General features: G+C 44.1%; 1 protein-coding gene across 1 annotated transcript in view; it reads left to right on the plus strand.

Moving 5' to 3' along the window:
- The window catches only part of LOC309558506 (nuclear factor 7, ovary-like), a gene marked incomplete at its 3' end in the record, with an annotated part of 54,191 nt that overhangs the window by 23,906 nt on the left and 15,447 nt on the right, over positions 1-14,838 (plus strand). Inside the window, exons 4-7 of the mRNA XM_082261586.1 lie at positions 481-966; positions 3,053-3,148; positions 3,836-4,069; positions 4,169-4,191. Of these exons, the coding sequence (XP_082117712.1) occupies positions 481-966; positions 3,053-3,148; positions 3,836-4,069; positions 4,169-4,191 (839 nt within the window). The remainder of the gene's footprint in view (positions 1-480; positions 967-3,052; positions 3,149-3,835; positions 4,070-4,168; positions 4,192-14,838) is intronic.

The following is a 14,838-nucleotide window of genomic DNA, read 5'->3' on the forward strand; positions in this document are numbered from 1 at the left end:
TTGTGCGATGCGGCAAGGCTGCGAATATGCAGCGTGATCCATCATCGCATCTGGCAGTTCACACTGCATTATGCGATACGCAGGGGGTGTCAATTAAATGTTAACACCCCCAGTTTGATCGCATATCGCAGTACTATCTGCTTGCTCAGTTTCTCTCTATTTTTCAGCACTGTACCTAAATTTAGAGCCACTAGAGGCTGATCTGCTGACGCTCTAAAGACTTACTGCTGCTCAGTAGCTCTGGGCTTCAACAAAATGGCTGGCTCCAGCAAAAAGAAGCAGCAACACTGCTGATGGCAATTTACAGCACACACTAATTTTTGGTAGCATAATTATTGTGGAATGCATCTTCTTGCTAAACATTTTATTTTTTTTTTTAGATCAGGTTGTCATGGGTTAAGTTCCACTTTAACCCTGGATTACGAAAAGGCTTGTTTATCACACATAATAACCATGGTCATTCTCTTCTTTCTCTCCAAGAAAATCAAAGTGGAGGTTCACGAAGCTCCAGCAAACAGCTCAGTTGTGGTCTCTGAGGATTTGGCTGAGGAGTTGACCTGTCTGCTGTGCAAAGAGATCTTCAAAGACCCCGTCGTGGTCGAATGTGGTCACAACTTCTGCCGCAACTGCATCGACAAGGCTTGGGAGGGTCAGGATTCCTTCACATGCCCCGACTGTGAGGAAGAAATAACTGAGAAGAGATACACTAGCAACCGAGCCCTGGCCAACCTTGTGAAGAAGACTGCTGGTGGTGCTTCCGCTGGCTTGTTGTCTCCCTTAACGACTCCGGGAAAGACCATAGTGAAAGAAAAGGTTGTACCTCCTGAGAACTGTCATGTGCATGAGGAGAGGCTGAAACTTTTTTGTAAGGATGATGGAGACTTGGGATGTGTTATCTGTAGAGAGTCTCTGAAACATGCCAACCACAACTTCCTTCCCATCCTGGATGCAATGGGTGTTTACAAGGTAAGATGTATTCTGGTACTAATAATCTTTACATGTACTATATGGCCAAAAGTTTGTGTACCTGACCATCAGGCTGTCATATGGAATTCCCACACCCTTTGAGTCTAATGGGGTCAGCCCTTCTTTGAGGGCTTTCTACAAGACTTTGGAAAAGAACATTTGGGAGGTTAGGTAGTGATGTTGAATGAAATGATCTGGATGGCAATCAGCATTTCAGCTTATCCCAAAGATGTTCAGTAGGGCTGAGGTCATTGCTTTGTGCAGGCCGCTCGCTTTCTTCAACCTTGAATGGGCCAAACCAGATTTTCTTTTGTTCATTGAGGGCCACAGCTCTCCAGGATTCTGAACCATTGGGTTAAGTTTCCCCCTACAGGAGTAGGACAGTAGGGAAAAAAACTTTGCTCCCGCCTATGGGCAGTCCTAGGTGGTATACTCCCCTCCCTGCTATGTCTTCAGGTTTTTCTATTTAATTCCCTGGCGGGATCTCTGTCCTGGCAATTTTTTCCTTTTTTAAATGTTTTTTTTTTTTTTTTTCCTTCCTGTGAGTTCTACAATCAACTGCCGGACTGGGCAACTGGCTGTATAAGCTAGATCCATTGGTCACCCCAGTCTGGCCCACGCAAACCACAGCTCAGCACTTCCGCACTAGGTCGGCTACGATATAGCCCCACTGGATGGTGGCTGGCCTGGGAGTTAAACGCCTCGCGAGATCGCAATCAGACCCGGTCTAGGCCTGAGTCGCAGCGTTCCTTCTGGCTGTCAATTTCGATAATCAATTTGCAGTTCTAGACATTTTTGTGGGGGTCCCCCTCTTTAATGATGAAGTCTTTGGAGCATGACCCCCTCTGAGGCTGCAGGTCCCTCGGTGTCCCAACCATCTATTGATGCACTGACGGTGGTTCTGGAGTTGTGTCCTGAGTGGAGGTGGCGCTTGGGCGGCGAGGGTAGCAAAAAGCCCCCTTGCCTCATCTGTCTCATCAGATCCTAAATCTAACTCTGCTGCCACCGATGTGACCCACCCTATGGTGTCTGTGGCCACGTGCCCTTAATTATCAGATAGTGAGGATGATTCCTCCACACCTGTAGCTGCGCACGATAAGGCGCTGGTGTATGCACTGATTGTACCTTTGTGTGAAACTCTAAAAATGGAGGATGAAGCTGCGGTGGAGGTGGCTGTCCTCTTTATAACTCACAAGCTGTCTCGCGCGGCAAAGGTATTTCCTTATCCCTCCTATTTTGACAGACTTGTCAGGCACAGTACCCACCCCTCTATGGAGTGTATTACTTCTGACATTGCTTGTTACGTAACTTAAGATCAGTAGCTGAGAGAGGGAGTATACCACCCAGGACTGCCCATAGGCGTAGGCAAGTATTTTTTCTGCCTAGTGTCCCACTTCTGTAGGGGCCAATATAACCCAATGGTTCACAATCCTGGAGAGCGGTGTCGAACTCAGAGAAATGGATTTTACTCCCATTTCTTATGGAGTTTACTTTTTTTTGCACAGGGGTAGAGTCAGGATGGAACAGATTATACCCTTCCTCAAACCCTTTCCACAAGGTTGAAATCGTACAGTTGGCGAAGATATTTTTGTGTGCTGTAGCATTAACTGTACCCTTTACTGGGAACACCAGTACAGTAATTTGGAGGGATGTCCACATAATTTTGGCTATACAGTAAACCCCCCTCCATTGCGGGGGTTACGTTCCGGACCCAGCTGCGAAAAGTGAAAATCTGCGAAATAGAAAAACCCTATTAAAATGCATTGTAGGCATGATTTTTTTTACTGTCACTGTACGTGTAAAAGCATTTTAAGGTCTTTAAACACACTTTTAAAACGATAGAAACTCATTTAAACACATAAAAGATACTGAGAGACAGAGCAAGAGCTATGGAAAACACAAAAATATTTCATTTTTAATGATTTATATAGTAAAATAACATTACAAAACGCAATATACCGGGACCGCAAAAACTGAACCGCGATGGAGTGGGGGTTCACTGTATATTGTTTGATATGTTGAAGTTTATTTGGTCAACTATGGTTGCTATAACCTGTTTAACTCGTTAACCTTTTGTTCTCTACAGACAGAGCTGTCTTCTATGGTAACTCCACTGGAGGAAGCCTTGAAGGTGGCTGAACAGATGTCCAAACAGCAGAACGAGAAGATTGTGAAGCACAGAGTAAGTAAAGGACACCCTGGCATTTTGTATATTGGTATGTCAGGCATGCACCTGTATGATAAAACTTCCACTCTAACCACTTGTCTGCAGGAAACTTTCACCCCCTTCCTGTCCAGGCGAATTTTCAGCTTTCAGTGCTGTCATAATTGCGCGGTCAAACGCTTTACCAAAGCAAAATTTTTATTGTTTTTGTGACTGAGATTTCTTTTGGTGGTAATCGCCACTGGGGTTTTTTTTATTAATTTTTTTTCTTGCTAAACGGACTTAATTTCGGTGGGACAATTTTTTAGTTATAAATTTTGTAAATAAAATTTTTCTCCTTTTACTGATGGGTGCTGATGGCCCTAATTGGCAGTGCAGATGTCCCCGCTGAGGAATGTGAATAGCCCGTGTTTCCTTTTTTACTCTTATCAGCTGTTATTGGACATGGCTGATCACATAGTAAAGAGCCTACGTCATATGCTCAGAGGGACACAACGCACCCCTGATCGCTGCGGGTGTGCATGCGCGGCAAGAATTGGAGAACGTCATATGACGTCCTCCCAGAACGCGGGTGCTTTCGCCTGTCCGTCATTTCACTATACACCGGACGGGAAGCAGTCAAACCATTTAGACACGAATGTTGCGTGCTCATAACCAGTCCTGTTTTTTCTTTTACTAAACTGTAACATTTCTTCTCCTTCGCAGAGCACCATGAAGGAGTACCGGGAGCACATTGAATCTGAATTTGTGAAGCTGCACAATTTCCTGAAGGAGCGAGAGGAGAAACTGCTGAGTAAACTCCAGGATGAAGGTGAAAGTCTGCTGTCTGAAATGGAGGCCAATATCGCCAAGATACAAGAGAATATAGACAGCATCAAAGAGAGCATTGCTACAGCCAGCGAAAAAATAAACGACGGAGACTCCATTTCTTTCTTGACGGTAAGTGCTGCAGCTACTTTGAATTGGAATGTTTATCATTTCTTCTCTTTGAATCTAACCATGATGGGTTTCTTTTTTTTTTTTTTTTTTCCCTCGCAGGATATCAAATCATTCATTAAGAAGTAAGTGCTTTTTTTTTTTTTTCTTTTTCTATCCTTTTTCCTATTCTGTCTTTAAATCGTTTATTTAGGTAGACAGATTAGTGATATTTTATACCCATGCATTTTATCACTGGATCTCTGTGCTTCTCCCTGTGCAGGTAGGTCATGGCTGCTGAATTGGTGCTATATAACATTTACTTTAATAGCGCTGTCAATTTACACAGCGCTTTACACATCTCACATTCCCTATCTCGCATTCATAAACATACTAGGGTCAAGGACATGCTGGTAGGTCAATTGAAGTGTGGAATGAAACGGGAGTACCTGGAGGAAACCCATGTGGGGACTGGGAGAACGTGCCAACTCCAGGCAGGTAGTTCTGTGGTTGGGATTCGACACTACAATCCTAGTGCTGCCATGCGGAAATAACCATTTAGCCATTCTTCTGCCCACATACATAACTTCTTGGTAAATGTCTCAGCACCCTGCCTTTCAAGAGCCATCATCCCTGATGAAGACAGTAGAGTCGTCTGGCTTTGGAAAGAGTTATACCAAAATACCCTAATGGGCGGGTGTCAGTCTGGAGGAATTTGCATTCCTTGGCAGTCCGCGTTTGCATACAGAGCTCCTTAAAGTGTAACTTTAGTCAAAAAAATTAAGTCCTGATCTCTTCAGGCTTGTCCCTTTTTTGTAGGTATAGCTATGTAAAACATTAGGTGCTTATACTGTTTACAACTCAGTAATATGGTCTCACCCTGCTCTGCACATGCCTGGTTGCTTTTCATTTTTAGTCACTCTGCCTAAAATTTGAGCCACTAGAGCAGGCATGTCAAACCTGCGGCCCGGAACCTCAGGCAATGCGGCCCACTGCCCCACAGCAGCTTCCAACTAACGGTAGGCAGAGGCTGCCTCAGAGTGGGGAGAGGAGCATGTGCAGTGTTTGACTCCTACCACAATGTCCACTTCAAATCACTGAAGAGGTCATGGTGGTTAAAGTGTTCCTTTATTATTCTTCAGAAGAAGTAAACCTCTGTATACTGATTCCATTTCATTTGATCATCCTCTAGTTGTGTTAAATTAGTGCGGGGGGTGCGGCAGGGCGGGAAGGGGCGCGGCGGCATTTTATTACTTATATACCCGAGAAAATTTCTCTACACTCACTGTGGCCCAGAAAAGCCAAAAGGTTGGACACCCATGCACTAGAGGCAGCTGACAGCTTTTTAGGGTTTAGTGTTGCTAAAGGGGGAAGAAATAACAGAATTTTCAAAGAGAACAGATTAGGAAGGAAAAAAGAAAAGCAGGAGAGGTGACAGGATAAACTGCTGCTAGGGAAACACTGAAGAGATTTGTTATCTTCTCTCCCTGATATTCTCTCCAGTAGCTTTCTAACTCCTGCACTGTGAAGCTTCTGTCAGCCTTAAAGTGTTTCCAAACCCAGGAACCTGCTTTGACTATATCTAGTCTCCCACAGAACATGGAAATGCAATTATTTTAGTAACTAGGGGGGAGGGGGCTAGAGTACTTTCCTGCCACAATTCAGGAAAGGGAAGAAGCCTCGTTGCGGATGGGAGCTCTCCATCTCACCCCATAGAAAATGATTTTGTGCTTCTGGGACCGAGATTAAGGGAAATAGATTTTTTAAATATTTCCTGGGAGTTTTACAAGGAACCTTGGTCTGGTAGAGCTAGCTTCTCTGGACCTGCAGACAAGACCCTTCAGCATGAAGGTCTGCCCTCACCCATTATTGGTTTCCAGCCCCGTGGACTTGTTTTTTGAGCGTTGAGATTCGCAAAATGTATTTTGGGGGTATCCAGAATGGTGGGCAAAGCTTGTTCTTTTCAGGTCCTGAGTCTTTGTGCGGATTTAATTTCGGGAAAGGTTCAGGTAATGTCCGAACTATCTAACGTTCCCCCCTATCCCTGCCCTTACCTAGGTCTGATTTTAATTCTGACAAGGGTGGTCCTTCCTCTGGACAAATTTCAGGAACCACAGGTGATTCACCGGCTGCTTACACACAATTGGTTCTCTCCCGATTTGCATACAGGTTCTGTGTCTGGTGGTATCCACCGTCAAGACAATTCTGTTTGCACAGTCCTACATGCAGCTCCTTAAACAGGTTGGGCTCCACAGGAGGATACCAAGGTTTGTGACGAGGTCGGGGGGGGGGGTCCTCCGACAGACGCCGCACTCGTCTAAGGGGCACGGTGAGGTCAGTATCCTCCTCGGCTAAGTCTTCTTCTGCAGTTCCTGCGAGGAATCAAGAGCGAGGATTTTCCAATCATCCTGATGACTGTAAACGTCCCTTGGGGGACTTCCTCTTAGAAAAGACAAGTTGTCCCAAGGGCTGATCTACCATCCTTCTTTGGCTTTAATGGCTTAGCTGTGGAAAGCCAGGTACTGAGGGATAGAAGTCTGTCTGGATCAGTGATCCCTACTATAGTGAAGGGGAGGAAGTCGTCTTCCAGCAAGATATACCATCGTACGTGGAAAGTGTACATTTCTTGGTGCGAGTCGATTGGCGCTCATCCTCGATCCTTTCTGTGGCTCGGATCTTAACCTTCAACAGGGAGTTGATCAAAAGTTGGCCTTGATTACCTTCAAGAGCCAGGTGTCTGCCTTGGCAATCTTCTTTCAGCGACCCCCCCCCCCCCCCCTAGCCATGCACTTTTTTTTTTTAAACAGATTTTATTGTGAAAAAATAAACCAACGTTTTACAGACAGAGATTCAATTGTAGATGAAAACATTCTGTACGTTGCAATCAAAAAATAACAGATTACAAACGCAGAGGGAGCGAGCAGTACAGGCAATGCAGTCCCAACAAGGTACAAGGCGCATACATAGTATTGAGTGGTGGAACTGCTAGTCACAGGTGGCCGAGTTCTGAAGCCACCTGTCCCATATCTTATTGTATTTTGTGGGGCATCCCCGGTTCATATACATGATTCTATGATACGGCAAAACGGCGTGAACTTCTGTCAGCCAGTGTTGAGAATCTGGGGGGTTTTCCCTCATCCATTGCCTGGCTACAAAAAGTGTTGTAGAAAGACTTTCGTAAACTTTATTCATGTCTTCCTCTGGGTATATGCCCAGTAAGCACTGCTTAGGGTCTTACTGGAGGGGGGACCCCATAGTGTCCTGCAGAAAGGCCACTATCTGCTGCCAGTAGATCTGAATTTGGGGGCAGAGCCAGAGTAGATGGTAAAACGTGCCCAGGGAGGAATGACACGTAGGGCAATCCTGAGAGAGGTTAGGTCTGTATCTCGCTAGCCTAACTGGGGTGAGGTAGGTACGGTGGACTATAAACAGCTGTGTTAGTCTGTCAGACAGTTTGGGAGACACCTTCTGACATATCTACAGAACATCACTCCAGTCCTCGTCTTCAATGTCGCCCACCTCCAGTTCCCAGCCAGCCTTAAGAGCATACGCTATAGAAGTGGAGGAGGGCGAGTGCAGCTCTTAGTAGAGTATGTAAGTCAGGTGGCTAGGTTCAGTGCTCTTAACTATCTCAAAAACTGGAAGGGACTCCAATGGGGACATAGCTAGCGGGATTTGGGCGTGAAAGGCATGTCTAAGCTGAGCCACGCACTCTTTAGTTTCGTACCATTGTTTAGGGGGTTCGACACGGCTCCACCTGTACGGTCTCTTTTTGCCGCCGTTGGATTCAAATTGAGTGCTTTTGGTTCTAAAGAAACCTCCATTTGAGAATATTTGTGAGATTCCTTTGCCTACGTTTCAGAAGGTGACATTCTTGGTGGCTATTACCTCAGCTCGCAGGGTATCAGAATTGGCGGCATTATCCTCTCTCAGTCCCTATTTAGTGGTCCATAGGGGTAAAGTGGTTCTTTGTCCCTGTCCATTCCTGCCCAGAGTTTTCTGACTTCCATTTGAATGAGGACATTGTGTTTGCCTTCCTTGTGTCCCAAGCCGGGTCATCACAAGGAATTTGCTTTTGCGTACCTTGGATGTGGTTCGTGCGATTCGGGTGTATCTGGCAGCTACTGAGTCTTTTTGGAGGTCAGACTCGCTTTTTGTGGTTACGGATGGACCAAGAAATGGGCTGGCTGCTTCTTCGGCTTCCATCTCCAGATGGATCAGACAGAGGGTGTCTCAGGCCTTTTCCTTTAAAGGTCAGGTTCTACCTTTCCCTGTCACGGCGCATTCTCTTCGGGCGCTGAGTGCTGCTTGGCCTTCCGTCATCAGGCTTCATGAGCGCAAGTTTGCAAGGCGGCCACTTGGTCATCGGTGCATTCCTTCACAAAATTCTATAAGGGGGATACTTTGGCATCTGTTGCTTCTTTTGGCCGCAAAGTTTTGCAGGCTGCTGTTTAAAGAGGGGGATGTTCCCTCTTGAGGGGTGTTTTTTTTTTTTTCCTTCAAACTTTTTTTTTAACCAATTAAGCCCAGTAGATTTTACCCTCTTCCTGACCAGGGCCTATTTTGCGATTCGGTACTGCGTGACTTTAACGGACAATTGCGCGGTCGTGCAACGCTGTACCTAAACGAATTTGACATCCTTTTTTTTTCCCACAAACGGAGCTTTCTTTTGGTGGTATTTGATAACCTGTGCGATTTTTTTTTTTTTTGATCATGCGCTATAAACAAAAAGTGTCAATTTTGCAAAAATAACAATATTTTTCACATTTTATGAAATTTTTCCCCCCCCAAAAAATGTAAAAAGCAAAATATTTTTAACATTTTAGGCCAATTTTTTTTTTTACCATGTTTGCTCAAAAGTTATTGCGTTTATTAACAAAGGGAAAGATTTTTGTCCTTTTTTTTTTTTTTTTTTTTAACGCGTAATGGTGGCGATCTGCGAATTTGGGGCGGACAGATCGGACCCTTGACTGACATTTTTGACACTTGGGGTTACCAGTGACATTACTGCAGTAATCAGTGCTACATATATGCACTCTTACTGTAAAAATGACACTGGCAGTGAAGGAGTTAACTGTATTGGAGAGGGAGGGGTTAAGTGTGTCCTAGGGGCGTGCTTCTAACTGTGATTGGATGTGGCTACTAGTGCAAGAACAGTGATCAACGGTCCTACATAGTAGAACCGTATGATCTCCATACTTACACAGGGGAGAATGACAGGCGGCTTTGTTTACATTAGCCGGCTGCCTTTCTCCCGCTGTCACAGACGATCGCAAGTGCCCGGCGGACATCGGGTCCACTGGGCACACGCGTGGGGGGTCCATGACAGAGCGGGAGCGTGCCTCTGGCGGCGCACACTCGCTCCCCACACCCTTACAGGCTATCGACGTAGCCCTACGTCGCTTTGCCTGTGAGGGGCTGACTGCCGACGTAAATAGTCGTGCGGCAGTCGGCAAGTGGTTAAACTTTATTTCTTCACACGGGGCTCCTGTGACCCGGATATGGGCGCTTATGTTTAGCCTTGAAATATTTTCCCCACCCCTCATTTTCCCTTTGGCACTGCTTTTGGCTGTCCCACTAGTTATGATTTATGGAGTGCTGTGTCCTTAGAATGAAAGAGAATGTGATTTTTGTACTTACCGTAAAATCCATGTCTGAGTTCATAGATGGACACAGCACCCACCCTCTAAGGAGTTTTGATACTTTTAATTCTGCTTGCTACTAATCTGATTACCTAGAGTAGAGAACGGGGTTATATACTAGCTGAGGACGGTCCATGGGCAAAGCCAGGTGTTTTTGTTCTGGCTAGTCCTAATCCTGGAGGAGGCAATAGAACCCAGTATTTAGGATTTATGGAGCGCTGTGTCCAAACTCAGAGAAATGGATTTTATGGTAAGTACAGAAATCCCATTATCTCATCAGCAGTATATAGCAGTCTTGTGACTTCTATCAGTGTCTGGTTAGAAGAAAAGGTCTGGGCCTATCCCGCGCTCTGGAAATTCTGTAGGTATGTGTGATATCCAATGTGTTGAAGTGTGCTGCCACCTCTATATTTCCAATGGAAATATTAAAATGATTAAAGAGGGGGGTGGGGTTGGCGCCTCTCTGGTGTGTTTTCTTTGAAATGGTAAACCGAAGTCAAAAAATGAATGCAATACCATTGAGTACCAATCAATAAATATTCATACATTGATGAGTGCATGGTGCTGAGTAAAAAAACACAACCAAGTGCTGAAAATGTGATGCCCTTTAGCCACTTGAGGGAGTAGCGTGCACAAATAGATATGCAAGATGCCAATATGAAATAAATGAATAGGTGATTTTGTAAAGTGCCAATGTGCTATTAAATGGAATACCTCTATGATCAATTAATCCACGGGCATTTTATAGGTGCTTGTATAAATAAATAACCAATAACATACACTTAAAGTGACCTATATGAAATAAATAGTGCTGGTTCGTGATGGTGTTTAAACAGTCCATACAATGGTAATTCTGTGTACATTGCTGCTGATTCCAAATAGCTGTAAAGTGCCTGTGCTTCTTTAATCCTTATGAGTGCTCAAGACCAATGTGGAGCCTTCCCCGTGATCCTCTGCTGTGAAATGTATCCAAACTTGTGGTGATAGTGCTTTCTTAGGGCATCAAGGCTTGTGCAGGTGCTTATCCCCTATGGTAATGCACTCGCCACATATCCTTACCCCTGCAGGGGTATGTAGCCTTTGTTGCAGTAAGGATGTATTGTTCTGTCCCCACATGAAGGCGATTGAAGGTATAATTGATAATAGCTGTGTGACTTCCTACCTTCGTATCCAAGCAGTGGGGCAGACCGGACCGGCTCAGGTTAGATGAATCCAGACTTAGGCATGAGGATGAAATCAAACGTGGGTTTATTCAATCCAGATACAGAAATAAACGGTGATACAATACTGTCCTGTAGTAGTGGTATCAATATTGTCCTGTTGGTGTCTATCCTGAGGCTAACTGCTGGTCAAAAACTGATGCCTTTTCACAAGTCCAAAAATGAGGAGAGTTTTCCAGTCACACTTAATGAACTGAAGATGGCTGCTGCGTGTGGTGAAACAGTGTGAAAAAACCACGCCCATTATACAATAAACTTTACTGACAAGAACAAGGCGTGCGGCATGCAAATTCTGGCCAGCAGATGGCAGCAGTACAACAATGCATAGGAACAACATGGAGAAACAAAGATAAATAATGCAATGTACAAATAACTGAGGAGAACATCACATGTATCCCTGGACTTCCCAACTTTCCTACCGACTTCCTGTGTAGCCATCACGGGATCTTCTACCCAGTTGTGGGAATTTCTACCCAGTTGCCTCACTTCTGCTAAAGGGTATTGAGAGCCATGCAATGCATGGACCCAGATGTCTGCTGAATCGCATCTTTCGTTGCTAATCTGAGTGGATTTTTGTCTTGTAGTTAAAAAATTTAACATACTAAGCTATGTGCGTATCACTATATTTTCTCCTTATGTGAGCGATGGCTATATAGGAAGTCGGTAGGAAAGGTGGGAAGTCCAGGGATACATCCTTACTGCAGCAAAGGCTACATACCCCATGCAGGGGTAAGGATCTGTGGTGAGTGCATAACCATAGGGGATAAGCACCTGCACGAGCCTTGATGCATTGAGGATGAAAGCTCTATCACCACAAGTTTGAATACATTTCACAGCAGAGGATCACGGGGAAGGCTCCACATTGGTCTCGAGCACTCGTATAAGGATTAAAGAAGCACAGGCACTTTACAGCTATTTGGAATCAGCAGCAATTTACACAGGATTACCATTGTGTGGACTGTTTTAACACCATCACGAACCAGCACTATTTATTTCATATAGGTCACTTTAAGTGTATAGTATTGGTTATTTTTATTTATATAAGCACCTTTAAAATGCCAGTGGATTAATAGATTTTAGAGTTATTCCATTTAATAGCACATTGGCACTTTACAAAATCACCCATTCATTTATTTCATATTTGCATCTTGCATATCTATTTGTGCACACCACTTCCTCTAGTAGCTAAGGAAGGGCATCACATTTTCAGCACTTGGTTGTGTGTTTTTCAGTAAAGGAAACCATAGTGATTTCTTCTTTACAGGGCTAGATGGGTTAGTTTTAGATTGTGGATGCTTGTAGATTTAGAGATATTCGTATTCGGGTGAACTTCTACTTTTAAAGTGGAATTTTACCCATTACAACTTGATAAAAAAAAATGTTCTTTAAAGTGTAAAGTCTCAAGTTTATTTTTTTTACATTCGTGCATTATATTCATGAAGGTAAAATATCTTGTGTGCCGCAATCCTCCCCCCAATACTTGCCTGAGCGTTATCGTGATCCAGTGATGTGCACAGGAGCCTCTGAGAACATCCTGAGCATCATAACCAGACATGGTAGATGTTAAAACGGAATATTAGATTTTGAAATAACTTTTCTTTTTATTAAGTCAAACTCCCAGGGGGAAAAAAAAAAATTGGACCCATATAAAGCTCAGTTTAAGCAGTGTCTGCTTCCCTGGGCTCAAGAATAGGGGTAGATGATGATTATTCAGCCTGAAGTAGGGCAGCAACTATTTGCTATGTCTTAAAGCGAACTACATTGTATTTGAGCACCACAAATCAAAAGCCTTATTTAATAAATTTTTGTTATTAATGGCAAACTCCTCCATCCATGTCCCCATGCTTTATTTTGCTGAGAAATCACTTTGAATAATACCCCCCTAGCATTTCAGGCTGCGATCATCTTTGATAAGAACAAATGATTTATGTAGCATTTACATTCTGAAATCCACCTGCTCTTAGCTCAGGCAGGGGGGGTGTGCTTAGCTCAGCAATCCCCACCTTCCCTCCAGAAGACTCCTGGGATGAATGACGTAATTTGCTTAGACCTGGAAACCAGGAAGTAACTAAAATGTAAAAAAAAAATAAAAACATTTAAAAAGAGTAAATAGGATGTGATAGACCTTTCTATTTACTAATGCTATCAAAGGACAAGTACAGCCAAAGCTTGTTTACCTGTACTTCTGTGGATCACAGGAGTACAGTTCGTTCTGAGCTGTTTTCAGCTGACGGCGAGCTGAAGTCACAGAGCCGGCCTAGGCTTGAGCAAGATTGCTATAATAAAATCTGGTTTCATCCCCTTTTCAGCTTTGCCCACTTTAAGGTGTCCTGTTCTTTAAGTGGCCAACACAGGGGGGTATAATAAAGCTCTCTAAAACTCAAAGTAAAAAGGTAATGTTTGCTTTGAATCCTGTCGGGAGCAATACTGATTTAAAGTCTACTCTTACTATACTAGTTCTTGATGTGCTTTGAAACTAACTTTGCCTAAAAAAAAAAAAATCTGGTTTCGCCCACACGCCTGGACGTGCAACCCAGCTCAGCCTCCCAGTGAGCCACAGAGCCTGAGCCAGCTGCTACCGCCCCCTCCAAACCCAGCACTCCAGTAAGCGATGCAGGGAGCAGAGCAGACAGCGGTGACTGACATTCACCAACTTTCTGCTTGGGCAGCTGTGAGAACCGAGCGATCAGCGGCTCAGATCTTGACCTTCCTTCAACGAGGGGGTTGAGCAGAAGTTGGCCTTGAGTACTATCAAGGGCCTGGTGTCAACCTTGGCGGTCATTTTCCAATGACCCTCGGCTACAGTTTTGGTGCGTACCTCTCTTCAGGGTGTTCGGCACTTGGTCCCTCCAGTGTGGTCTCCTCTGCCGCCTTCGGACCTCAATTTGGTTCTTTCGGTTCTTCAGGAGTCTCCCTTTGAGAATCTTTGGGAGTTTCCCCTGCTTACGCTGTCCCAGAAGGTGGCCTTTTGGTGGCGATCACCTCTGCACGCAAGGTGCCGGACCTGACGGCCTTATCCTTTCGTTCACCCCCCTCCACCCCTGTCCGTCATTCGTTCCCAAGTTGGTTTCTGATTTTTCATTTGAATGAAGATGTGTACCCTTCAATGAAAAAAATGGACTAAGTACGCTCCCAGGTAGCGGTATCCTGGGCGTCTAGCGTAATAAATGACACATCCTATTGGAAGATTTGAAAAAAAACTAAATGGAAAGAAACGTGGACTTTAGAGGCACTGGGTACTTAAAAATATAACATTTTTATTAAATAGTATGTATAAAAACATCAAGAAAAAAGAACAAAACAATGTACCATCACATTCAAAGAGGGAGACATATTGGTACAGAGTAAACGATTCTGGCAGTTACATTACTAGTGGAATAATGAACAGGTACACAACATTTGAATAACAATTTTGAGTAATTGATACTTCACATCAAAGCGATCCAACCAAAGGTGACAGGAAGGTATACTGTCTTCCCAGGGAGATCGTGCGTGCGCGCGTATGCATGCGTGTGTGTATATATAAATGTATGTAGAGAAGAAATGTTCTTCCAGTGATAAATGATAAATCCGTGAGTCTTTGCACAAGCAGTGCTTCTTCAATAAACTCCAGTGCTCCATATGCAAGATCCATCCACCTGCTATCCACCTTTTTAGTGCAATGCGCGCTCACCTGCAGCACAATGTTTTGTGCAGTATAATAATCGCATGGAATCCAATCGGATAAATCCTATTTGGTGCTGTGAGGGGCAATTTTTCTCTCAATGTGAGTGTATCGGATGAAGTTGTTTTTTAATTAATGTGTTTTTAAACATACTGCACCATGAAATCCCTTAGTTTGTCCGCATACAGTACAAATGTGGAGATTTTACACTCTGAATAAAGTAGAATTCAAAGGAAGCTGTTGGACTCCACCAGGTGGATTGGTTAA

Source organism: Pelophylax lessonae, assembly GCF_965119305.1.
Source record: "Pelophylax lessonae genome assembly, chromosome: 6".
NCBI classification, from domain to species: domain Eukaryota; kingdom Metazoa; phylum Chordata; class Amphibia; order Anura; family Ranidae; genus Pelophylax; species Pelophylax lessonae.